This window comes from Mastomys coucha, unplaced genomic scaffold (genome assembly GCF_008632895.1).
Source record: "Mastomys coucha isolate ucsf_1 unplaced genomic scaffold, UCSF_Mcou_1 pScaffold14, whole genome shotgun sequence".
NCBI classification, from domain to species: Eukaryota; Metazoa; Chordata; class Mammalia; order Rodentia; family Muridae; genus Mastomys; species Mastomys coucha.
The window spans coordinates 106,184,605-106,212,176 of NW_022196896.1; the positions used below are offsets into that span (position 1 = coordinate 106,184,605).

At 38.5% G+C, this 27,572-nt stretch overlaps 1 protein-coding gene across 11 annotated transcripts in view; it reads right to left on the bottom strand.

Moving 5' to 3' along the window:
* Dock10 (dedicator of cytokinesis 10) overlaps positions 1 to 27,572 on the bottom strand; it is a 254,449-nt gene that overhangs the window by 18,378 nt on the left and 208,499 nt on the right. For 10 of the 11 annotated variants that reach the window (XM_031368152.1, XM_031368151.1, XM_031368153.1 and 7 more), the window contains exons 32-50: positions 24,014 to 24,189; positions 23,773 to 23,889; positions 21,630 to 21,741; positions 20,865 to 20,986; positions 20,656 to 20,770; positions 20,497 to 20,563; positions 20,225 to 20,272; positions 19,077 to 19,178; positions 17,537 to 17,661; positions 16,553 to 16,665; positions 14,153 to 14,290; positions 12,831 to 13,013; positions 11,709 to 11,819; positions 10,628 to 10,843; positions 9,184 to 9,241; positions 8,768 to 8,866; positions 7,015 to 7,121; positions 4,769 to 4,891; positions 4,509 to 4,622 (exon numbers count right to left, since the gene is read on the bottom strand). In XM_031368152.1, the coding sequence (XP_031224012.1) occupies positions 4,509 to 4,622; positions 4,769 to 4,891; positions 7,015 to 7,121; positions 8,768 to 8,866; positions 9,184 to 9,241; positions 10,628 to 10,843; positions 11,709 to 11,819; positions 12,831 to 13,013; positions 14,153 to 14,290; positions 16,553 to 16,665; positions 17,537 to 17,661; positions 19,077 to 19,178; positions 20,225 to 20,272; positions 20,497 to 20,563; positions 20,656 to 20,770; positions 20,865 to 20,986; positions 21,630 to 21,741; positions 23,773 to 23,889; positions 24,014 to 24,189 (2,246 nt within the window). The remainder of the gene's footprint in view (positions 1 to 4,508; positions 4,623 to 4,768; positions 4,892 to 7,014; positions 7,122 to 8,767; positions 8,867 to 9,183; positions 9,242 to 10,627; positions 10,844 to 11,708; positions 11,820 to 12,830; positions 13,014 to 14,152; positions 14,291 to 16,552; positions 16,666 to 17,536; positions 17,662 to 19,076; positions 19,179 to 20,224; positions 20,273 to 20,496; positions 20,564 to 20,655; positions 20,771 to 20,864; positions 20,987 to 21,629; positions 21,742 to 23,772; positions 23,890 to 24,013; positions 24,190 to 27,572) is intronic. The other variant, XM_031368150.1, reaches the window with a different exon arrangement.

The following is a 27,572-nucleotide window of genomic DNA, read 5'->3' on the forward strand; positions in this document are numbered from 1 at the left end:
TTGTTTTTGTTTGTTTCTTTGTTTTTTGGAGGGGAAACTGGGATTGGAGAAATTTACATGTAAATAAAAAAAAATAAAGTGGGGTGTGAGTGATGCAAACCAAGAGGCAGTTTTCCACTTGCTTTGTGTCCAAGTTGGCTGCATTTCCAGACAATAGAAAATGTGGCCTGTGCATTGCTCTAGCTGGTTTGATTTTTTCCAAAGGCATTTTTATAATGCAGTATATGCCTTAATATGTTGTCCTTCTGAAGCAGCACATTCTAGTTAAGCAAGTAATTGGGGTCAGTAGAGGTAACACACAAACTATGAAACCTCAAGGTAGTAAATATGGATAAAAATCTACTTCAATGAAAGGACAAATAAAATTATTGATTCCTTCTAGATTTTTCTTTATAAGCTCTTCAGAATATTGAGGTGTCCTTGGATTGGAGTTAGGATGTCAAATATAAGTACCCCTGCTGCAGAATGGTCCAAAGTTCACAAATAAAACAATGCAGTTCAAGAAGAATCAGTACAGAAAATGTTAGTAGTAGGCTAAATGCCTTGACACAGGAAGACACGAGACGGCAGGGAAATTTTTCTTGGTAAATAGGAATTCATTGGTTATGTTTAAACTCTCACACACATGAGTTGCAGATAGATAAATAGATAGATAGATAGATAGATAGATAGATAGATAGATAGATAGAAAGAAATAGATGATAGATAGATGGATGGATGGATGGATGGATAGAGAGATAGATCAGCAACTTTTATATAGGCAAAGTGCTGAACGAGTATATCACATTCCAGAGTGGAGATGTTATTTACACATGTATGTCCCCCCTCCCTTCAAGTTCTTTTTCACTCACATTCTGAAAGGCATCTACACCAAAGGAGGCACAATTTAGAGTCATACAATCTATAACCACTGATGCACTGAATAAATCTCCCCTGCCAAGTTTTTTCAGCTAATTAATTCCAGGGGTAACTGATGTTTGAAGCTATGCAACAAGCATTTGTTGGCTTGCTAAAGGACAGCTCCTAAGGGTTTCATTGATTACAGCCAGGGTTTGATTGCTACTGCTGTTTCCTTACTCTGGCAATGGATCCTTGTGGGAACTTGGAAGGATGCTTTCTGCAGGCTGTTAGATCTGCAGCCAGTGATGCCAGCTGCTGTGTGAGAAACTCCATGCTATGCACGACTTGCATGTTTTTACATAAAAAAGTCCCTGCTGTGAAAAAAGAGTTTTCAACTTATTTGCTAATGTCTGACTCATCACAAACTTGGTTAATATTAAATACGCTAGCCAGTACAATAAAATGAAAACACTTGTCCACAGAGAACTCTAACATGTCCTCAAAGGACGCTGTAAAGACCTACAGCCTATTTCATATTATATTCACAACATTGTTTTAGTGTGACTGCAAGATGCATCAATGTGGATGATGTGAAAAGGTGTGTTTTAGAGGAATATAAAATGCCATTTCGAATAAGAAGGTTTTTTTTTTTGAGGATGGGTATTATGCTAATCATGCACCATGTAGTTCCTTTCTGAGCTCTTGAACCTGCATTCTACACAGGCTCAGGAGGATGTGCAAATCTACTTTGGTTTGCTTCTCATCAAGGAGAAGGGATGGGAGCTGTCTATTCCGGTTGAATACCACAAGTCATACTTGCTGGTTGGCGCCCTGGTGTGTGCATTTGAATATCATTTGCATAATGATCATTAAAGTTCTAATTTGCAGCGTATCAGGATGAACTCCACAGGTGCTCCTTGTTCAAAGGCAGCGCTGATGGTGAAACGTATGGAGGGCCACACTTAGGTAATATTGTCAGGTCTTAGGTAATATCAGGTCTCCAAATAATGACAAAATGTTTTCTCTTTTAAGCTATAATTGGATTTATTTTCCTTAACCAAAGACAATTGATAATCCTGCCAGTGTTACAAAAGAAATCAGATGCACCAGCAGCATGTTTTTAAGAAATCTGCAAAACGAACAAAGTTAGGTCATTTGAAAGCAGCATCCCCCAATGGCCCCCTCTGTCTATTTAGTACATGGTTTTCTGAGTATTTTTCTAGTAGGTCAGTTAAGGACTCATGAGTCCAAGTTTGTAAATGAAGGTATAAAATACTCATATGGCATGGAGGTGGGAAGGAATTTAAAGAATTACAAAAAAAAAGTATGCACTGTTCACATAAGAAGAGCTAAATGGTGACAGTGTGGATCTTGAAAGAGTATTACTTTCTATCTTAGTGGACAATAATTATATCAGACTACATAAAGACATTTTTGTACATTAACATAATGGCTAAAGATACACAATCTCAAAGACGGTTTTCTGAGAGCTTTTGATACTGGCAAGTAATCTCCGTTCTGATTATGTTCTAGATCCTTCTTCTGACCTTTTTCACACCATAAGGCAGTGGTTCTCAACCCATGAGTCTTGACCCCCCCTTAGGGGGGGTCTCACATATCAGATATCCAACATATCAGATATCTACATTACGATTCATAATAGCAAAATTACAGTTATGAAGTAGCAAATAGTTTTATGGTGTGTGTGTGTGGGGTCACCACAACATGAAGAACTGTATTAAAGTGTCATAGTGATAGGAAGGTTGAGAACCACTGCCATAAGGTTTGATTCATGATAGATCAAGTGAGAAGGTGATCTCTAGTAGTGAGTCTATTCTGCATCTATTTAAAATACATGATGTTCATATCTGTCTTGTGTGTGTGTGTAAAACTTCTATATTGCATCCTCTATTCTTTTGGAGAAAGATAATGTGCATAAAATGATTTTTTTTTTTTTGTAATTCAGGCAGCTGAAATAAACAGAATTTAGCTCAAGAAATGAAAGATGCTTCCAAAACAAATCAAAGCAGCTCTCTCACACTTTGTACCAAATGTCGATCTTTACACAAGTGTTAAGGTTCAGTAAAGCTGTAAGGAGGGAAGTGTGAGGATTATTAGTGCATGCAAAGGGACACAGAGAAGATGAACTTACCACAGCCTGGAACAATCAAGACCAAAGAAAGAAAAGAGCAAACATCTGCATTAAAAACTAGTTGGCAGGCAGCAAAGCTCACTCCATGTATTCACCAGCTCACATCTCACATGCTGGTTTGCACGACCAGGCCATTAATGGAACTTCATTTCTTTTTCACTGGCAAAAATTTGCCATTCTATCCTGGCTAGCAAAGCGCCCCCTACCGGTCAATGTTCTGCTGCTAGGCTAGCCTTAGTTTTTCCTCCAGTCATTCAACCCCCAGATCCCTTCTTGGTGTGATTTTCTGTTATTTTTCTTGCTAATGTGTTGCCAAGGTCACACATTGTTTATTTCTTCTCAAATACCATCTCCTCTCATCTGAGGGTCCTTTACATTTCTTCCTTCCTCAACAGATACACTGAAGCTAGCTTACATTCTTTATGCTCCCCTTCCACATGCCTATAATTACCCTTTTCCTTATAGACTGTTCTCATACCATTAAGTTTCTCTGACTCTGCATTTGTGAGGCTGTTTAGAACTGATAAATATCCAGGTAGGATGAGACTGATTATGGAGGTAACTACTTGTGGGTCCTTTCCAGGTAGACAGAATCAAAAGTTAGTCTTAAAGCTATCTTTAGTGATAAAGTGGGAAAAAAAGTATCTGTAATCACAACACTGGACCAGACTCTATCTGTAGTCATAAGATATTCTGTGGAGAACAAGAAGTTGTGAGCAATCATGCCTCACATGAGGGAGAGGAAAGCAAGCGAGAGTTTGGAGAGCCACTATGAATATAAGATAGGCTGGTGCATCTGTCTATAAACGTCAGGAAGACTTCTGCTGAGACAGAAGAATGACACAGCCTTTTGGAAAAGAGACCATGATGTTCCTGGGTTTATACCATTTAAAGCATCACTATGTAGAGCTACTCATAGGTAGTGCGTAATACGTCTCTTGAGGCCAATGCTAGTCTAGCTAACATCTTTAAACTTATTCATTGCTGATACAGTACATTGTGAAGGTTGACTTTAAAATAATGTTGACCTGTGACTTAAGAAACAACATAGCCCTGTGACGGTCTGCTTTGAAAGAAACAGGAAATACAATTTACAAGATTTTAAAGTCAATGGTAGGAAGTGGTAGTCAATTTAAAGTGTTATGAATGTGATTTCTTAAAGCATGTCTGATTCAATTTCACTTTAATCTATCACATAAACCTGTTAGGTATATTAGGAGAGAATGCAAAACAGAGAATAATTAGGAAGAAGCCTTTTCTACTTCCAAAAGTTAGAGCTCATTCTTTTTTTTTAGCTTAACTTGTAATAAGTTTCATAGATTTCTCTACCTATATGTGCTTAATACATTACTATGGGAAAAGTGATAAATGGTCACATTCATAGAAACACCCATATAGGTTCTGACTAATCCCTCCCCCAGTCTACTGGTGCATGTCATCAGATGTCTTATAAAGAATAGAAGACATTCTATTCCTGAATGGAGCGTTTAGCCGATGTTACTTCTAAGGAACTTACCTGCCCATAAAATGCCACTCTATAGTAACGACCAAACAATCGCTTCTCTGAATTCACCACCTCTGCCACTTTCAGATAGGACCGGTGGATATCATAGTAGAGATCTGATAGTTTCTGAAACCAAAAACCAGAGGGTTTTGTGAGAAAAAAAGCTGACATGGAAGGGAGAACGTCATTATGTTTCAATGCTGTACGCCATTTGTCAACTTAAAGTTAAAAAAAAAAAAGGCTTGTGGTTTTTCGGAGCTTAGATCACATACTTTGAAGTCTCGTTGCTTTTCAAAGACAGCGATGATGGGCTTGTTGACATCAGCGATGAGTTCATATCGTTCAGACTTCCAAAGGAACTCCACACACATGTACAGCTGTTCCACCAGGATGTTCTGCAAGGTCCCCGGAGAATAGGATGTTTTTTAATATGTGTAAAGATGTGGCTCATTTCTGAAACTTGGTTCTGAAACAATTTCAGCCTTAAGTCTTTTCAGTGTCATATCTTGACTCCAGATCTTTATTACTGACATTTACAGCCCACCATGGGATCGCAGTGCCATCTTGGATTCCCTTCTTCTCATTATCTCCTAACGCAGGAAGCAGGTGCACTAAGCTCAGACCTTTTCCCTTCTTTCCATTGCTATTGTCACTGATGCTTAGCTCTTACCCCTGCCCTTCACTCCTAGACCTGGAGTAGTTTTCTAGCAAACAGGTGTTTCTCTCCAATGTCTGCTGTAAAGTGATATTCCTTGGTAAAACATAAATGCGCTCATGAAATCTTCATGCCTATGAGCCTTTGTGGAAGTCTAGTTTATATAACACTATCTGATCTCTCCAGACTGACACTCAGGATGGTCCACAATCCCTTTTTAGCACTCTGCCCTTGTGGTTTATTTTACTCTGGCTCCAGGTTTCTACCTCTCTCTCCCCATTCTTAGAGTGCTTCAGCCCTCTACTCGATTGCCTGTGGTGCTGCTGTACACACTAGAACATTCCATTCCTGTGTGACACCGTGTAGTAAGAATTTTGGAATTAAAAAACACAGAAATACTATAAGAATAGGTTTTTGTTTTAATCCAGGTATGGGATATGGGGCTGCTTCTGATTGGACATAGCAGTTGACTATGATTTGCCTCATGCTTTGCCTGGGGTGTGACTTTGCCAGCTGCAGATAGTTTCTGTGACTGTATGACATTTGAAATTCTGGGTACTTTTTACAGGGTATATAAACCCTAGGTATATATACAGGGTATATAAATGTTAGGTTGTCATGCACAGAGAAGAAACAACAATGGGAAGAAATTAGATATCCTGATGGCAAAGAGCAAACTTGCCCCAAGGAACTTGACCCCCCTAATCAGTGGGAAGTGGTCTAATGATAACATTGCCTTCTTTCTGACCCCTGACTTTTTTCAAAGATTTCTTTCCTTTCCCCTCTATATGTCTGTTCTCTCTTAGCTCGTGTTAGGTGGTTGAAAGGGTGCACGAAAAGGGGTGGAGAAGGGTGGAAGAGGAAGAACCCACAGAGTAGCAAATCAAGCTACAATACCTTGTTCTAATATCATCATTTAGAATCAAATATAGAAAGCTTTTACTGATGCCTAGTCACTTGCATTGCAACCACTTTCACGTAGAAAACTATCATCTTCTAATTACAAAAACACAATGCCTCATGCATAGTTATTGGATATGTATTTGGAACGGGCTACTTTCACACTGAAGGAAGATTTTACTTCCAAAATTCTGAATTCTTCAAAAGCAGAGATTGTGCCCGATTAAGCTTTGTTTTCCTGCCCTTAATACAATGTCTTTCAGAGTGGTGTTAGGTTAATTAATATGTCCAACTATGTGAAATCATATAATCTCTAAAGCAAGTTTATAATATTGTTTGAACATTTCTGATAGCATGTATTTTAATTTACTATAATCATATATAATATGCACAAAGCTAAAGTTCATAAAAATCAATATTTTTCCACATCTCTATAGCATTAAGACTTAAAAAAAAATAGCTTATGGAATACTGTATTTCTTGGTGAAGGAAACTGTTTTATTCACCAGAATTGTTTTTATGGGATTCCTGCTAGAAAACTGCTTTTTCATGAGAGCTGACCACCTTACATATCAGAAAGCTTCCCCACAGAAAATGTGAACCAAATTTGTAAATAAATAAACTTGTGTAAGAAACTGCTCTGCCAAGTTCATAAAAACATGAGCATCCTTACTACATTTTATCAGAGCACAGAGATTGTGTATCTTATGGAAGAGTACGCCGTATACATCTGAGTTCATCGGAGTGAAATAATTCAGGCCTAGCTTAAAATTTCAATGAAGATTATGCTTTACCCATGGAACTTGATATCTATTAATCTCTGTCTTATTTGAGCCTCAACATCACTTTGTTTATTAAAGCCATAACATAGAACTACATTATCTGACCTTTGGATGCACATAAAAATCATAATTCAATGCATTTTTAAACTTAATCAATGATAGTAGATCACTTGCTTCTAACCTCATTGTACGGTGTGTCTTGCATTCCAGAATCCTCTTTCATTGCTCCTTCTTCTTTAATGTTTGGGGTAATGCTCAGAAACGCTGGCCATCCCATAGAGAACATGCCTTGGGATGGGATCAAGGACAATGAAATATTATTTTAGGCAATTCGTATTGGGATTAGGAAATGGGTTGCTTCATGAGGTTAGTCTTGGCAGTATTATGAAAGGCACATGATAGTTTGATCATGGTTTCTGGCATTGCCTGTGTTTACTGATTTTTCTTTTTTTATCAGATGCACTTTGAAAGAAAGGTGTCATTTACTTTTCCAGCTTTGAAACCTCATAACATAAAATCATATTAGAGATCTCAAATTTATCATTGAGATTCAGATATGTGCTGGTAAATATCAATATGTGTTCATGAGGGTTCACCTTCCCATTTCAACATTCACTCATAAGTATATCCCTCTTCAATAGATATGGCATAGTATTGCCAGTATTACCTTCCATATAACATGGACTGTCTAAAATGCTTGAGTATTTAAGAGTCACAGAAGCAACTGGGACATGAACTGACACTTGAGTTTTATCAGTTTTCTTCAGTTTGGTTTTAATAAAATGTGCAAGTCTTTACGTTGCCCTGCAGGACCTAAATGATCAATGGCTGAGCTGGAAGGCATGTTAAATAAAGTGATATCTGATGACTTGCATATAAAAACCAGTGTGCATTTGGCACATGACAGTAAGAAGGATTTTAAGGTGGATCTGCTGCTGTGGTGTACATCTGCCTTTTCTGAGGGCCCCAAGCAAGAGACCTCACTATCTCACAGTTCATTCAGGTGATTTGATTCTAATGCATTATTTGGAAAATCCACTGTGACCTTTTGAAAATGTAGTCAGGCTTAAATGATAGGAATGGAATTGTGCTTCTGAAATATTGAAAATCAAAGTCCATTTTCATTTTCTTTGGGTATTTTGATTCAAACTCTACACTGAGTTTTCAACAGCAATTTGCAAGTTGAAAAAATGTTACCATGTAGATTGTTGTTCAGAAACTTTGGACTTGAAGGAACTTGTAAAGAGATTTTAGATAAAATGTATGAATGATACAGCCACATTTTTATGCAAAGAAAGTATAGTTCTTACAAAATGTTATTTTAGACCTTTAGGGTGGAATATTTTTAATGAGAGTAAATAAATATCATCAATCATATATTATAAATTGTTAAAGTAAATTATTATTATTGTTATTGTTGTTGTTGTTAATTTTGCAATGCTGGAAAATCAAACACCAAGCTTTATACTTGCTGGGCAATTACTCTATCACTAAGATACATAGTCTTTAAGAAGTAAAATATAATATACCAATCATAAAGGCATATACATCTATCTAAATGTATCTGTTTACACCCTTACTTTGAATGAACTATTACACTCAAATTAGATTCTTCTTGCAAGTTTGCATAGCTTCTCACTTTCAAGCTAAAATTTCAATGGCAGACCAGCTTGCAGATAGGCATGACCATAATTCATAATCCTGAAGACTGGACAATATTCTATTTGCTGAGAACTGAGAAGAAAGCTAAACTCGTTAAGTTTAGGATGTGATTTCTGAGTGGTCTGAGTTAAGCTTTTTATACAGTAAGTTCTGTTGACCTGATTTCAGGTCATGGCTTTTACTTCTAAGAACACATTTATGGAAATTTCCTGAAGCTGTAAAGTTGATTTCCTCAGCATCAAAGGCAAATGAGCCCAGTTAGATCCACTCACTTCCTCCGCCTGGAGTTGTTAGTAATAAGTTGCTATCACAGGGGTGGGTGTCTTCTGGAAGCAGGGGTGGTGTGCAAATCTTTTCCATTTTCCAGTAACCTATGGTAGTGCAAGATGAGGTTAGGGCATGGCTGAATGTTCTTGTTAATACAAGTTTATGGAATCACAAATTGTTAATCAATGAGACATCAACATCATCATTTTGAATTAAGAAGTTGACCATATAGTTAGCTTCACTGTACATCAAATGAATATGCTGGTAACATCATAGAATTAAAAATATTAAAGTACAGCATAATAATAAATGTCTATAAAAGTGAATATTATTTAATAAGTCATAAGTTTAATGCATTTATGGGGTTAGGTTCTGGTATGATGATCTCCAGGCTCTTAGCCCCTTTACAAGGCCCTCTTACCCTTGCGCTTCAGGTATTCTGCAATAAGTGCAGCTATGTGGATGTAACACATTGCAGCCTACAACAGAACAGAAAACAGAGATTTCAAGGACCCGTGGTTTCTCAAGGGGAGTCAGTGTGCTCTCTCAGAATATGTCATGTAGACTAACTCTTCATTTTGAAAGACATGAAAACGTCAATCTATTGGACTTTTTCAAAGTTTATCATCAAGAATAAAATAAATATTTGGGGAAAATTTTTATTTATTTTTCCTGATATAGATTTGAAATGGGATGAATGAGCCATCCTAAACAAGTTTCCCACAAAAATAACATTCCTCCCTTTATTAATATCTAATCATAATTTACTGCTACTTAAAAGCTATGTATCTCTTTTCTTCTCAAACATATAGACTCTAGTATCTGGAGAAAAAATGGAAATAGAAAATGTCTGCCTTTTCAAACTTTCTGCCTCTAATGCTGGCTCCTCTTTAGTTTCTCTTGCCTTTAGAATAGCTGCCTCATCATTTAGCACTTGGTTATAGTGTGCAAGTTAATGTAACAGGCAGGTTCTCCTCAAACTGTCGACACGGGTGATACTTCATTTCTCCTCCAGACGCTTCTATCGCTGCTGCATACATTAACTATCGACTTGATGAAGGTCCCAGGGCTTAAGATTTCTTCTTTTAAGTTTTCATAAATGGATTTTGCCATCTCAGATAAGTTAATCGGAACTGGAAATCTTCACCAAACTGATGTGAGGCCAGGGTTCTGGTTTCTGTCCTAGAGTCCATGATTGCCAAATGCTTATCTTTTAGGATTATTCTAGATAAAATTTTAGGCTTTAGGCTTCTCCTAGAAGTTCTGTCTCCTATTCCTACAGGGGAATAGTTCTGGGAAAGGCAGAACTTCCCTAGTGATAACTGAGAAGCCCCTGGATGCTATAAATTGCCACATCGCTGTGCAGAAATCTATCCAGCATTGTAACTGCTACAGAAAAGTCAAGTATTGATTTATAATCCTCACACAGGGAACTTTCTTCTCCACGGATGATTCATACAAACCTTGATAAACTTACCAAAGCAGCAAGTTTCCCTGCTCCACTCCAATTTTAGGGAACGAGTTTGAAAACACAGAATATTTACTATGATATAATTGATATATATTTTTTAATACTTTGAACAACACTGTTTTTAGAATGAAGTTTTAGACATCTATTTGTACACTGCATTTCAAACAACTGATGTTGCCACCTCTAAATCTGGCCACAATCTGATGTCCTCTACTTACAATCAGATTGACATTGAGCCCTACATATAGAGTAACTGTACTTGATATATAGATTATATTTTTATATTGATGGAATTTATATGGTACATTTTATACTACGTGATGTACATTAAAAGCCAATTATTCATATAAAGAAGTCAGTGTTGATGAAGAATGAGTGAGCCTTCGCTCATCACCTCAGACAGGTCTCCATTTCTAGCATGAATCTTGGCCATGCTTTCCAGCCAGGTCCTCCGTAGCTCAGGGGTACTTGCATAGGAGTTTGCTAGGCTGTACTGAAGGTCCACCAGCATCTCAGGGTCCTTCTCATGCTCCTTCATCTGGGCTGTGGCCATCAAAACAGTCCTTATACGTTTAGTCAGATCTTTCACCTCTGCTGGGAAATTGCTGTTCTTTGGAAAAGAGAGAGAGAGCCTGGGTCACTACCTGTTCCGCATTCCTCTGTTAACTTCAACCTAGACTCTTAATTAATGCTTGTTACCACATGCTCATAAATGCCTGCATCCTGTACATTATAACTGTGATTATATTCAGACATTTGGTGATAAGAAGCATGGCCAACTTTATTGTCTTATAGCCCAACTGCCTAGAAATATTTTCCCGAATGCCCTTGAAAGTCAGTTCTCTCTGACTCTCGTCTATGTCATTTAAACACGTTTTGATGTTATTCCTCTTGATGGCATGTGGCCCTGGACTGACCAATCATATTCTTGATAAATATGGAGATCAAGGGCACCCCGTTTTACTTGAATTGGTAGTGTCTGAAGAAGGGCCTTCCTACCCCTAACACCAAATGTCCTTATACTTTCAGAGGTGAATCCAGAGACAGCTGTAAGGGAAGCAATTAACTGATGCAATAAAGCAATGGGGTTGTGCGTGTGGGGACTTCAAAGCGCTCTCTTGATCTCTAGATCAAGGTATGATTGAAGCCTTTTCTACCTTTAGTCTTCCAAAGGCACTAAAATAATAAGTAGGGGGAAAGATAAGTGTGCTTATGATGATTATGAATAAATGATGGTGCATCTGGTAAATTTTGTTATATAACAAAGATCTCAGAAATCTGCCTAAAACATCATGTACTTAAAGTTTTGAGACCTAACAATTCCAATTTAAATAAGCAAAGAATATGAGTGGTCAAAATCTTGCTAAACTATGTACAAAATTCATAGGTACCTCGTGGTTTTGATACGTCAAATAAAACCCCACTTCCCTTTATTTCTGATTCTTTAGAAAAAAAGCCCATGAAGCATCTCTTACTTTCATCTGTTTATCTCCATTGGCAAAGTTGTTCATGATTGCAAGGGAGTGTTGAAAGCGAGAACCCCCGATTCCCGCATCAGCTATTAACTGGCTCACTGCTTTGATGAGCTGGAAGAAAAAAGAAAAGTGAACCTTTTAGATTCATGGTCCTCACCCTTCCTAATACTGTGACCCTTTAGTACAGTTTCTCATGCTGTGATGACCCCCAACCATAGAATTATTTTTGTTGTTACTTCATAGCTATGATTTTGCTACTGTTACGAATTGTAATGTAAATATCTGAAGGGTATTTGATATCTGTCCCAAAAGGGTTGTGGCCCACAGGTTGAGAACCACTGCTCTAAAGCAAAAATGAATTTACATTTTGTGTTTTATGGATGCATGTGGGAAGAGGAGGCCACGGCTATACAGGTGCAGATGTGCATGTGGAGTCTGGATGTCAGCTTTGAAGACTGATCTTCAGCTATCATCCACTTTGTCATTTGAGACAGGATCTCCCATGATCTAGAGCTCACTAAGGTAGGCTGGACTAGATGGCTAGTGAGCCCATGGGATCTTCCTGTCTCTGAGACCTCAGTGCTGAGAATACAAGCATATTCCACTGTACCCGGCTTTTAACATGGGTTTTATGGCTTGAACTCATGTCCCCAGGCTTGCTAGGCACATATCCCACAGACTGAGTCACCTCTCTAATCTAAAAACTGAATTTTTAAGTACATTGACTGGGCTAGACAAATACGCCATACAGTTTCCTAGAAAGTTCAATAAATGCCATTGTTATAACTGTAAATGCCCAGGGAAAGATGCGAGAATCTTATAATCTTGGGATGCCTTTGAAGAAAGACATGGATGTCTTTTTGGTTTGATTTGGCCTCTTTGATTAACCATGACTCTTTGTTGTTCATTCCATGAGATTCTAGTGCATGAACAGAATAAACACAAGCTCAAGAGGCAACGTAAACTGCAGTCTGTTAATTTCTCCTCAGCTCTACCAAGTGTGCTAGGAGAGTGGAGTTTAGAAACTCAGTTAACAGCTGCCTGGGAACAGGATGCTCTACTCCCTGTCCAAATACACCAGTTAGTTTAATAACAACATTAATGCAAACTGGTAGGACTTACTTGCAAGTGAGAGCGGACAATTGACTTCTGCTTGTTAAATTCAAAGTTCTTCCTCATGAAGAAGTACAGAAGTGCCGAAGCTTCCATCTGAGTCAACCGTGACCTGTGGTTACAGCATTTTAGGACTTCATAGCAGAATGAGCCACAGAGGTCAGCAGGCCCTTGGAAAAACGCTGAAGGAAACTGGAGGGATGGAAGAATGAGGGAGTGAGCCGTGTTCTTTCACGTTTCTAATTCATAGACTAAAATGCTATTCAAAAATATGCTCTCTCTATTTGCAGCAGATGGAGGCATGCTTCTATCATTGAAGTCCAAGTTCAGTAAGCTCTTCTCTTGTGTTAATTATTCTCTTGCATCAATATTTCATGTGTTAATAACTGATAGCAACCTAAAATGCATGATGTCTTTGAAATATCCCATTATTCATTTGACACTGATATATCAGATGCTGTTTATAGTCATCTTCAAAGATGGTTTCTCTAGTTACTTGGTTTGGAACCCTTAAGTTAATGTTTTTTTCTTCCTTCTTTCCTTCCTTTATCAAACTTTCTATTCTAAAAACTCTGAGCAATCACATAGTTGGTCACCAGATAGTACCACCACATTTTGGTATTCCACTCATTTTGAGAGAGCTGTTGGGAATTGGTTCTAATGCTTTGCCTTATTTTGACTCCCAAAAGCCATGCTTCCAGACCTGCCTCCAGCTGCCTTCGATTGATAATAAAGAATTGTCAATGGCTGGGCAAGGAAATGGGTCAAGGTTTTTAGATTGCAAGGGCAATGGACTGAGAGAGAGGGAAGGAGAGGGAGATTCTCCATGACTCAGATGGAGAATAATCAGATTTAAGAGCTGCAGGAGAGAAAGCATTCTACATTGTAGGTGGAAAGGAAATGCTGCCCAATGGGGGCCTGCCCAGAATATCTTCAGCAGGGCAGCAAAGATAAAATATAGATTTAGCAGGCGTTAAGCCAGGAGGAATACCAGAGGGAAGTGTGTGCTAGCTGTGGGGAGGTTTAGAAGTGCCCAGTCATTGAGCTAGTCAAGACATATCAAAATAGCTTGTGTGTGTGTGTGTGTGTTTGTGTGTGTGTGTGTTTTACTCATGAACTCAGAGAGCTCTTAGGTAGGTGCAGTGCACACTTGACCCACTAGGAGTCAAAGTAGTTTGACTAATTCACCACTACAACAGCAAGTGACTGGTATCTAGTGAAACCAAAATAGCATGAGACAAACCTGCCCTGCACACTGAGAGAGGCAAAGATTATTAAGCATTTATTGTCACCTTGAGCTGAGCTTTCCCTAGGACCTGGAGTATCCTTACCTTGCACACAAACAGTCTCAAAGAAGCAAACACGTGTTTCAGGGCTGCAGCTGACTGGTTGACTTGGAAAAACAGCATGTACGTATCAAAGACCCTTTTCATGAGTGAGTTTTGACAGTCAGATTGTTGGAGCTGTCTCTGAAATTCAGAATGGCTGTTATTCGGGTTAAGTAGAGGGACGGTTGATTCCCTTCAGAAACATTTATTATGAACCTCCTGTGTGTCGAACACAATCCTGAGTGATAAAAGCAAACTCTTAAGTGAGAAGAGAGGATCCTCACATGCTCTCAGGGAAGCTTATACAGTAGTGTCTAAACCCAACCTAATCCGGATAAGACAATAACTAGAGTAGGGAGGTTTTACAGAAAGTGGTTGTGGGTTGTGGATTACTTTGTTTAAGAGGGTGAGCCAAGATCCTTCCAATGGATGAATGAAGGTGAAGGAATGTGACTCATAGAGACCTGGGAGGATTGCCATGGAGTAAGAGCCTTGGGTTGGAGAGAAGCTTGTGAGTTCAAGCTTGAGAAAGAACAGAGTGGCTGATGTGTGGCTAGTGGGTTGGGTCATGGGGGAGAGGATGAGGTGGCAGATAGGCATTGGGGAAGCCTTTTGACTTGTGTGCTTTTCAAGGCACACGTCCATCAGGCAATAAAGAATCAAATTTGAGTTGTGTTTGTCTCCCACCATGTTGGTATTTTTAATTGAAAGCAAGGCTCTCTTGGTGCAATGCTGCTAGGGTGAGAGGTTTTATTTAACAGAACCAACCATTCCTGGTACAGCCCTTAAAGCAGGTTCATTTGGTTGAGCTGTAAATGTTTTTCAGAGCATTGTTAAAATGCAATTGGTGGGAGAAACTATATACATTAAGAATGTACAATTGTATAAATTTGCCTTTGATAGATGCCCATGAAACAACCACCACAGTCAAGAAAATAAAACATCCACCACTACTTAAGGTGTTTTTGTTTTGTTTTGTTTGTTTGTTTTTTTGCAATCCTGTATTCCTGTCTTATCTCCATACCTCTAATCAGTCACTGATCTGATGCTTCTATTAAATGGCATTCTCTAAGTGGAACAACAAAGTAGTCTCTTCTGGTTTGCCTTCTGAAGCTCCATGAATGGTGTAGCCTGTATATTCACCTGTTGATGTGGGCTTTGGGTTGTTTCCAGTGGTTTTTGTTATTTAAAATAAATATGTTATGTGTATTTGTATGTAAAGGGTAGGTGCTTTTATTTTTTCCTCGGTCAGGTGCTACTATCAAATGTTTGGTCACCTGATAGCTATATAATTAGCATTTAAAATACTTATTTTTGTTTTGATTTATGCATATATGTGTGTGTGCCTGTTTATGCGCCATGTGTATGAAGATGTATGTATATAGAATAGATGATGGCATGAGATTCCCTGGAACTGGTACTACACGCAGCTGTGAGTGTTCCAGTGTGGGTGCTCAGAACTGAACTTGACACTCAACCACGTAGTTATCTATCCAGCTCTATAATTAGCTTTTAGAGAAACTACCACAGTCTTTTCCAAATTGTCTTTTCCCATTTGGAGTCTTACTTTCTGTGAATGAGAATTAGTAATTCTCTAAATATTTGTCAAAATGTGGTATGGATGGTCTTGTTAGCATTAGAAATTTTATTAAAGATATCATGATAACACCTCACCAATGTTGTATATATAACAAATAAGATAATATTCTTGTCATTAGCACTCCTTTTTAAAAGTAGTCATCAGTTAAAGCATAGAACTGCTTGTCTTTTGTTTTTCTGTTAAAATTCCTGGATTGAAGACTTGCTACCCAAGCTGTAGTAATAACATAATTATGTTACAGATTAGTACAGTTATACAAAATGCAGCAACATGTGTCAATAATATACTATGTATATATATATATATAATAGTGCAATAAGATTTCATATTGTGACTATATAGTCACATATAATTCAATAATATATTTGCCATCTAGTGTGAAGAAACCACAATGTTCACATAATGTCAAAATCACTGAGGGATGCACTTCTCAGCATTTGTTCCTGTCATTACATATTTCATCACTAATTATGTTAATAAAAGTACATAATTTATTATTTAAAAAATGTGGAGTCTTGTTCTCACTCACTGTAGATGCCTGGCAGCACAGGAAGAAGAAAGAGGAAGAAAGATAATATTGATAGCAGTGACACACCTGAGTGAGTGGCTTAAGCCAGTGTTAATCAACCTCTGGCAAAGTTTGAGAATCTCATTTAAAATGTTTCCCAATGCTGTGGAAGTTGATTTACCTCAGATTAATTGATTTTTATAAATCATCTTTTAAAAACTGTTCTTGACTTCTCATGGCTTTTCTCCTCCACCTGAATCATCCTTTTCCCAGAAAATATTATGATCATATTCACCTGGTGGACCTGGGTGAAGAGAGATAGCAGGTCCAGAATAGTGAGGCAGACCTCGGTGGCTATGTTGGCTTCTGTGTCTACATGGTGGACAATGTCTATTTCGTTGGAATTGCCTACAAAATACAAAACAGAACAGTGTATAAACATGTAAGACAGTTTTCTATGTCCAGTGAAACATTTCCATCTATTACAGTGTTTATTGGTATTTTGATGAATAATTTATAAAATCACAGTGCCTTTATTTGATCAATTTCATTTATTGCCCCTATTTTAAAAAACAAACCAACAAACACTTAGACACGTGTGCCCTTTCCATGTATCAGCTGCAGGGTTTCTATTATTTTTAAAATCATTTTTCTTTAATCTAGCCATCAGCAGGATCATACTTCTTCTGTGATCAGCCTGTTCAAAGATCTTGTTTCTGGGCTAACAGACTAAATGTATGGACAGCCTACACAAACAGCCTCCCCAGAACGCCACATTGTGTATTCAGAGATTAAGGCAATGTAGATTTTAACAAGTAACCATGAGTCACATGCTCATCATTTCCATGCTTCACAACACCAGGTTCTATTTTTATCTTATTGCCAAGCTGGATGTAATGTATCTCTGGAGTCATGATGTCATGGTTACCGCTTGTGGGAGATGGACATTTGCATCCTCTTCCCCTTAGAATCATCAATAATTAACTGGGTAAGAGAGAACCCCATAAACCTCACAGCGCCAAAAGTACCTCGATGAGCTACCCTGAGACCACTACACTGAGTTTCATTTTTCTGTTCTCTTCCCTGTGGAAGGCATTTTCAATTTTTCTGCCTAGCTACACACTGGTGATTCTTTTTTTTTTTGAAGAAATACTTGCAGGTCTATGGCAGTGGCCTTCAGAACAGTGGTTTCCCTGGCATGACGACATTCCTCTGTCTCACATACAATGCACTTCCTGTCCTACATACCTGCTGAGAGAATTGCTTCCAGTTCACTTACTGTTCATGGTGTTGTCCAACATCTGTAGAAGTTTGGGGTTGGAAAGTGCATTTTTGCCTCGGATTATAGGTAAAGTCTGAGACCTGTGCTGCTTATGTCCCTCGTGACTGGAAGTCGTGTGCATCCTGGAACGGAGATGAGAATTATGGCTGACTCTACCCAGCAATGCCCTACTTAACCAGTATTCATTCAGATAGTTGAAAGGACTTGACTGGGCTGAATCTGGGGAGAGTCAACTTTGGCTTTTTAATGAGTTCTGGGACGTATGGCTGGGATGTTGGGGATTGAAGTTTTCTCCCAGGTATTGAGCTTATTGCAGTCTGAAAGTGAGGGCAAAGCCCTGGTTTCCAGGAAATGAGGGCCAGCAGGATCTTCCATCTATAAGGAGGAACCTTAACACTTGTCCATCACGGATGGTTGACAGTGGTGAACTTAAGTGTGTTTCAATTGCTATGAAACATGTGAAGCAATTCTTTTTTTTTTTTCAAAGATTTATTTTATTATTTTGTTTTGTGTATATGAGTACATTGTCACTGTCTTCAGACACACCAGAAGAGGGCATTGGATCCCATTACAGATGGTTGTGAGCCACGGTGTGGTTGCTGGGAATTGAACTCAGGACTTCTGGAAAAGCAGTCAGTGTCCTTAACAGCTGAGCCATCTCTCCAACTGTGAAGCCATTCTTTATTGTATTCTCTTGTATTACAGTTTGCAAAGCAAACCCATGATTCCATCTTTTAAATTTACTCTCTCACTGGAAGCCCACTTCTATAGGTCTCCATGGATGGCAGCAATATTTGTTTTGTTATTTATTGGAGATATATAGTTTCCTATTTCTTCCTAATGTACTTTTCTAAAATACCCACATCACATATTCTTAATGAGAATATAAATCTGAGAAGAATAAATCAAGCTCAGGAAAGTTTGGGGAAACAATTTTTAATGGTTAGATCCTGAAGATCTTGCAGGTGGAATTTCAGGGCCAGTGATTCTGAATGGACAGGTTAAGGAGGGAGTGAGCAAAGTCTGCAAAATTGGAGATCAGCTAGTAAGTCGATAATCTAAGGAGACTCATGAGTATTCCCTGGCTTCCTCATGGCCTCTGACCCTTTAAAAAACATGAGTTTCAAGAATACTAAGAAATTCTTTCAATTACTCATCAGAGCTGGAGTCATGATTCCAGAGTGCCTTTTTCCTATATTGCTAAGAACTAAGGGGAATTAGCTAAGAATTTTATTGAAATTCTACACACCCTTAGGTTTTAGCTAAATCGAAATGCCTATTAATCCTCATCCATTCAAGGCATTGTGCTTTAACTGAACATAAATAAACCATAGCCCTTCATTTCTGTTTTTAAGTCCGTAAGGGAGCTGGAGAAACAGCTAAGAATTTTCTTCAGATAAACATATTAAGCTTCCTAAAACCACATTTGTTTTGACATATGTACATATATGAGTGTATCCACCCTCACACATGCATGTTCACATATGAAGAGCACAACACATCTGTGATTTTAAATACCAAGCCGAGGTGATATTACCATTGTGATAAGAGACCCGATGTTTGGCAGGAAGGATTGGATCCCTTGAGAGTCCCATTGTTCTGGGTAGACTGCACAAACTTAAATGCTGCAGCAATTTTCCTGCAAAGAACACAAGTTTAAAGCACAGCTCCCACATTTATAATTTATACATAAAAACATAATGACAAGTGACAAGCAATTACTGAACAATGAAGATATTTCATATTCTGTGAATTAATGAAAAGTAAGGGGCTGGCTCATGTGGTAAAGTACTTGCTATGAAAGAAAGCATTCTGAACTTCTGCCTTCTGAACTCCAGCATCTCTGTAAATGGAGGTCCATCTGTAGTCCCAGTCTCAAGATGCAGAATCAGGGATCCACTGGGCAAGATGGTTAGCTAAAATAACCATATTGGTAATCTCTGGCTTCGGATGAAGAGATGTTGACTCAGTATTTTTAGGAAAGAGTGTTTGAGGAAGACACCTAATGTCAACCTCTGGTTGCATGCAAACACATGCAAATGCACACAGCCCAACACCACATATATAAGCAAAATAAAAATAAAATTAACATTTCAGTTTCTTCTGAGAATAGGAAATTAGAGGGCTTTGGATGTTCTTGTCTTTGTGACAAATGGTGCTAGATTAATTTTTGTTTTTAACCTTACTAAAAGCATGTTTTTAAAGAGATGTGTTTCATCCATATAAATTTATCTGTCTGTCTATCTATGTATCTATGTATCTAAGTATCTATCTATCTATCTATCTATCTATCTATCTATCTATCTATCTATCTATCTACCATCTATGTATAAAAATATCTATATAATAAAACATCCCCCCTCTCCCATCCTGGTCTTCTTCAGAAGGTCAGAGGTCAATCTTGGGTGTTAGCTCTCACCTTCCATCTTGTTTGAGACAGGGTTTCTTATGTACCACGGTGAATGTTAGACTATCTGGCCTGAGAGCTTCCAGCAGGAAGAGAATTCTCACAGGAGCAGTGGGATTATAGGCCCCTTTCTTGTGTCTGACTTTATGTGGGGTCTGGGATCCAAACCCAGGTCTTCATTCTTGCATGGCAAGTAGTTTACTCACTGAGCCATATTCAAAGCTCCATTGTTTTGTTTTTAAAGACTATATTAGTCTACTAGAATTTAAAACAATTACCTTATTATATTGCGTTTCCCTAGGTATCTAAAATTCTGAAGACAAACGCTAGAAGGGGAAAAAAAATTCTAATTATTTACATTCCTTAATTTATATATACAACATAACAATTCATCTAAATATATGGAAAGAAAAATAGTAAATTTTCTTTACATATTCCATATACTATTGTTGATATTTATTTACCATAGGGCTTCTTTGAATGAAGAGCGGTATAGTGAGCTATTTTGAAAGTTCCAGAAAATAAGTTATTGGATCAACCCTAAACTTACTCCAAGATGCTGAAGAAGTCTGACACCTCTGGACTGGGTGCTCTCTGCCAGTAGGCAATCAGAGTCTCTAGAAAGAAACACAATATGGTATGAGGCTCTTGGAAATGTAGGTTTCTTTCTTTTTCTTCTTTGAAATTGACTTGAAGACATCCCACATACCATCTGAAATGGTCTTCATAATATAAAGAAAACACATAAGAAGACTCCTGGTTTCTGCTTGATCTAATTTGTCAAACCGAAGCGTTGACCCAATCAAAGACAAGGGCCTTGGGATCTGGGAATCAAAGGACCAATAGGGATAAGTAAGACTGAGAGCGCCTTGGCTTGTAGTTGCACTGTTTGACCTGTGTGGCGGAGGGAAGCTGCACCTTTTCACAGTTGTCTGTCTTCTCACTGCTCTTCTCTGTGGTACTTGGGTTGGAGTCGAGGCTCGCTAAGGATGCTCTGGAATCTGCGTGGTTCACTGTAGAAATAGCTATTGATGAAAATGCTGCAAACAGAAGCCACAGCACACGTATGGTGATGAGATGTATGAACACAAACAAGAGCAAACATGAGGAAACAGGGCTGCTCATTGCTGAGGTGGATATAGCACTGTGAAATAGAATCTGGGATTGACTTGGGAGCTACGCAACATTTAAAGCATTGCAATGATAGCCATGATGGATCTGGAAACATCGAAACTGTTTTAAGTGCATATAAAGTTTGTTCTTTTGATCTCTTTAAATGAAAAAAATATAGACAAAGATAACTCTTATTTTAACAAAAGATGGTTTGGAGGAAGGAGTGTTTAACTTGACAGTTTATGAGAAATAGAAATGACATTTCCAAAATAGTTCTTAATATAATCCTTAAAGCTGAAGAGCTATTATATTTTTAAAAAGCTGTGCATAACAAAAAGCTAAAGACTGCAGAATAATTTGATAACTTCTGAGCAGACAGCCCTTTAAGCTACGCAGGAGTGGATGTTACTGGATGACATCTAAAGGAGTATGTTAAAGACTCTTGTTATATTTTATGGTGTACTTTGCCAGGTATATTATGCATATGAATTATGGATAGAAAGCACCATGGTATACAATGTAAACATGGATGAGTGGTAAACATGAGTATTCTCAGCAGATCTTGAGTACCTGCTATGGAATTTAAAACATCTTTAGAAAATGATGTGTCCACAGAGGTAGCATGTTTCATGGACGTCTGCGTCTGAAATCCTCCATTAGTGCTGAGGTCATCTCTAGATCCCTGCATAGAGAAATAAGAGTTAGTGGGTTTCAGAATGGTAGACCATTATGCCTTTTACATCCCTCTCAATTAGGTATTCAGTTTGGCATTTTATACACTGGCAGAGATGTCACACTAAAGTGGGCAAATGAAAATGAATATTATCAAAAGTGTAGTCTTGCTCATAGTTTGATTTATTTTTTTATGCAAAGTGTTAAAGTTTTTATTCTTTTACCATTTCCTTCCTCCCACTAAGTCCTCCTCACACTATTATGTCTTCCGCCTTTGTCTCTGCTGTGTGACTCACTGGATTTCACAGAGTCTAGTTGAGTAGGCATGGGTTATCCACTGGAGCATGAAGAACTCAGAAATGGCTACATCCTTGGAGACAAAGAATCTCTTTTCTCCAGCCTCCCTCCATTGCCATTAGCTCCCCAGTGTAGGCGTCCTATGATCCTCCCCACATCTATGACTGAATGTTTATGGGCTCCGTCTTATACAGGGCCCAGTGCAGGCAATCATAGCTGTTGTGAGTTTCTGAGTTAAAAACTGTGTCATATGACAGCATTTCATAGCTTTCCTCCTCAGTGTTTGGCTTTTACATTCTTTCTGTTCCTTCTTCTGGGAATTTTTTTTTTATTAGATATTTTCTTCATTTACATGTCATATGATTTCTCCTTTCCCAGTTTCCCCTCCAAAAAACAAACAAACAGACAAACAAAAACAACAAGAACAAACCCCTGTTGCCTCCCCCATCCCCATGCTTGCCACCCCACCCTCTCCCACTTATTGGCTCTGGCATTCCCCTACACTGGGGCACAGAACCTTCACAGGGCCAAGGGCCTCTCTTCCCATTGATGCTTCTGGGAATTTTTTAAATGATGCATGAGAGACAATCTTTTCAATGTGGGCTGGAACAATTACTGATATAGCAATGATTAAACTATAGATTTAATTATCCCATATATATACATATATATATATATATATACACATATATGCATATATATATATATATCCATCACTAGGGACTAGATTTTAAATCTGTATGTTTTGAGCATCTTGACAAATGTTTTCTGTTAGACAATTTGATATTAAGTCACTTTACATTGTGTTAAGCCCTTTATCCCAGTTTACAAATATGAAAACAGAGGCCTAGAGAACTTGAATAACTTTCTAAAAGGTATGCACATGTTACATGCTGCCGATGGGCTATGATCGTTCCTCAAACAAAAACATGTCTAAAGGCATGATCTTAACTTTTTGAAGGTTCTATCTTGGACTGTTCCTGGATTCAGAGTGTGTTTGCCCTCTCTCATGAGTTTATTTTCTTATGTATGTCTTTACATGTTCATGTATGTGTGTGTACAGGAACACATGGATGTGGAGGTCAGAGGTCAATGTCAGTTGTCTTCTTCCATCACTTCCAGCCTTACTTTTGTGAGGTAAGGCCTTTCAATGAACCTGGAGCATGGTAGAGTTTGCCTGGCCAGTGAGCCCTAGAGAATTCTCTGTCTCTACCTTCTCCATGCTGAGTTTATAGATTCATGTCATGCACGCAGCCTTTTATGGAGATGCTGGGGATCAAAGTCAGGTCCTCATGCTTGCATGCAAGCACTTTGCCACTGATGCCATCTCTGAGCCCCTGGGATAGTTTTCCATACTGTCACCATACTAGCTTCGTGGACAATTGTCACAGTGGGCCACACTTGGCTTTTGACCCTATGAGACACTTAGTTTCCCTGGGGAAAAATGGGGAGTAGTTGGTGAAGAACGGAGATTGAAGATAAGGCCATGAAAACATTATACAATCTGCAAAAGTTGTGCAGACGTGAATGGTACTTTAGAGAATAAAAAGAATGAAAACAGTCCCATAGAGAGTGATTCTGGAAGCACCCATTAGGGACAAATGGTATTGATCGAGCACTTGTTGGAAATTGTTGTTTAATCCTAGCTTGCTTACAGTGATGAAGAAATGGTTATACAGCACATAAATATAAATAAGAGAAATTCCTTAAGGAAATGGAAATTTGGAGAACTGTGCAAAGGTACCTGATTGGATGTATTCACGGTGAAAGGATACAGGTCCTTCAGGTAGATTCTTGGCATATTGTCCAGGAGCATGCCATACAGTGGCATGTACAGACTTGCTATCTGTGCCTGCTTCCTCTAGGTGAAGGCAGACAAGAGAAATGATGCACATGAAAATCAATAGGCTCAGGGGTTTTATATTCATTTAATGCAGCGGACCATTAAACGGTGTTTGGGGGAGAGAGAAAGAAAGGCTACTTACAGGTTCCCTGTATCGATCATCGAAAGAATGCTTAGCCATTAGATTTTTTAGGACGGCTAACGCTAAGTGCCTGATGTCTTGGTCCTCCTGCAGGGCAAAGCCAACTTCTCGGAGAAGAATTCCAATTAAGAAGTGTTTGCGGCAAAATTCGTTTGTGACCGAGTACTCAGGCATATCTTTGAGAGGAAAAGAGTATGTTATGGAAAACTGAATAGCCACTTTACAATTACAAAAGGCAGATCAAACAGTTACTAAAACCTCTGCTCCTGAGCAGGAGGGAATCTACAAGACAGCCTTGCTACAGAGATGTGGCCCGCTGTGACCTTGGGAGTGTCTCCTCAGATGGGAAAAATGTTTGCTGACAACACAAGCATAGATACTAACACAGTAAAGTTAACAGCCTTGGCCTATTGAATGGCCTGCTCACATCACTGCTGGGACTAAAATGTAAACGTGCTTTGTGTCTGTAAGAATCGAGAAAGGTCCTAGGGGAAAAGGGCTGCATTGAGTTAGACCTTGGAGGATGCTGGATAGTTTAGAATTGTTGTGGGGGAGGATTCTGGGAGAGAGGGAAGGCTTAGTTTCAATGGCACAGGGTTCTGAAATACAGACAGGTATGTGGAAACAGATGTGTGTGAGGGATTAGTAAATACAGTGGTCAAAAGATGGGGTCTGGGAATCGAGGTTTGAGATATCACGTGCGTGCATTATGAGCGCACACGTGTGTGTGTGTGTGTGTGTGTGTGTGTGTGTGTAGATGGCAGAGTAATCTAAGAACAAATTCTGTATCCAGCACTTATGTGCCCCTCATTCAAGTTCTGTAGGAGTGGCTAAGACAAGTGTTTTTCTTTTGTTTTTGTTTTGTTTTGTTTTGTTTTGTTTTTGTTTTGCCAAAGTTTATGGGAGAGGAACAACAATGAGCTTTAGACATCATGGAATGGGGGTCCACTCGGGTTAGCACAATGAAGATGGGTGTGGCTTGGAGAGCTGAGCCATGAAGACTAAGCATTTGAGGGTTTCCTGCTGTTACGGAGCATCACTGTGCTTGCTGTCTTTGTGGCCTTTACATTTTTCCTAATATATGGGTTGTAGGGAAACTCTAGAGGCCTTCTAGTCCCTCACTGGCAGCATCACTGGCAGCATCACTGGCACTCACAATAATAATGCTTGATCTTTCTCTGGCATTCCTGCTGGAGCAGATTAATGATCCAATCCCCACCCTTGGAAAGAATTTAGGAATGTAGATCATCAGCAATGACCACCACCCTTAGAAAGCGTTTGGAAAAATAGATTGCTGTTGAAGCTAGGTTAAGATGTTTCTGATAGTGGCTCTGCTGTATAAAATCTCAGGGAACAATCTGAACTTGAGAAAGGCACACTCTTAATGGTGGAGCTGGGGAGTTTTTGAGGTCAGGGAACAAGAACAATGGTAGCCTGACCAGTACTGGCTGCCTTTCTTGCTGAAGCAAGACCAAGGTGATGATTAATTTCTTTTCTCATTATTTGCTCTGATCTGGTTTAATAAAAAAAAAAAGTTAAATGAGTAGATGCGCATCCTGAGGATTTGAAGTAGAAATGACTGATTGTTTTTTAAATAAAAGTTTAGATTTGTGATTCTTTTAAGATTTTCATAATATTGCTTTTTAAGATAAATAATAAAATAGTTGATCCTTTCTTTATAACCCCAAATTGCTGCCTGCCAGTAAGAAAATTACCTTGTTCGCTCACAGTTTGTTAATCTATAACAAGTTGCTTAGTTACGAATGTATGTGGGTTCTTGGGAATAATTTTTTTTTTTTACCTGTACAGTGTAATGCTTTCTCATGGGAAGGTATTGGGGAACAAGCTGTTTTTCCAGAATTGTTCACAAGAAGAAAATTAGAATGTAATCACATTGTAACATTATATTGTTTGAAAGGTTTTGCTGGGATATATAAGCTATGGGTGGAAAAAATACAGTTGCTGCAGTCAACTCCTGGGAGCTTGTCCCATCTTCCGAATGTATATATGTGCATAAATGTGTATATGTGTGTGTGTGTGTGTGTGTGTGTGTGTTTGTGTGTGTGTAAAATGGTTGGGGCCATCTTGCTGGAGTTTGGTTTCATCCACTAAAACGTGTATATATGTATATATGTAAGGTAGTTGGAGCTTTGCTTCCTTCCATCAAATATGTGTGTGTATGTGTGTGTATGTATGTATATGTATGTAAAGTGGTTGGAGCCTGCTTTATTCACCAAGTGTGTGTGAGTGTGTGCCTGCTTTACATCTTCAGCAACTGCACATCCCCTTCTTGGATTACTGAACATACTGTTCAGAGCTGGTCTTCAACAATATTTTTGCTTTTGTTTTGTTTTTTTCAAGACAGAGTCTCTCTGTAGCCGTGGCTGTCTTGGAACTTACTCTGTAGACCAGGCTGGCTTCGAACTTATAGAGATCCGCCTACCTCTGCCTCCCGAGTACTTGGATTAAAAGTGTGCAGCCCCACTGCTTGGCTGACACTAAGGGTGTTGAGATCAATGGCCTTATTAAGCTTGTGATTTATTGACTTATTAATATGGTGTTGGGATTTAGGTGAATTATATAAGGGAGTATATAAAGTGAGAGATGCAACTCAATGTAGAGGGGACAAAAGAGATGGTGTTTGGGCGGGGGTCATAGGAACTTGTAATAGCAAGAACATCAGGACTAGCTGACAGAGGAGGGAGAGGGAAAAAAGCCAGTGGGACTGGAAAATCTGAGCTGAACTATTATATTAATTATTTTGTGAAGATTAGACTAACTTGCTTCTTGGTCATGATGTTTGTGCAGGAATAGAAACTCTGACTAAGACAATCATTTAGTAATGCAACTTGAGGATATATGCCCAAAGCAATTGAAATCAGAACATTTCTCTCTTTTTTTTAACTAATACATAAAAAATAAAATAAAATTTCTTCATGAGAATGAGGCAGCATTAATGCCTTGTATATGCATATACATATATGTCTATATATGTGTGCATTTAGATATATATGATGCATATTTAAATCATCTAAACATATTTATGTCCTAAATATTTATTATTCTTCTATCATGAGAACATTCAATGTCCTTTCTTCTAGCTTTTTGAAATGTATTGTATATTACATTACCCAGTATCATTATTCTAGTATGAAACAGCAACCAGGACTTCTAGCTTCTACTGAACCACAACTGGTTACATCTTGGCCAGTCTTTCTCCATGCCTCTCTTACATACTTCCTGAGCCTCTCAGAACCACAACTGTACCTTCTCAACTTCTAGATGCCCATGTTTTAGAATCACATTTAAGTGAGATCAAGTGTAACTTGTCCTTATTTCTGGCTCATTTAACTCACCGGAGTGAGATCCAGTTCCATCCATCATGCCACAAAGGACACTAATATTTAATGGGCAAACAGTGATCCACCTTGAAATATGCATTTTGTTCCTTAGTAGTTGAAGCCCTAGGCTGTTCCCATTTCCTACATCCCTTATGTGAATAGTGCTTCAGTGACCATGTGCCTTCTCAAGGACATGGTAAACATACCTCTTCATATTT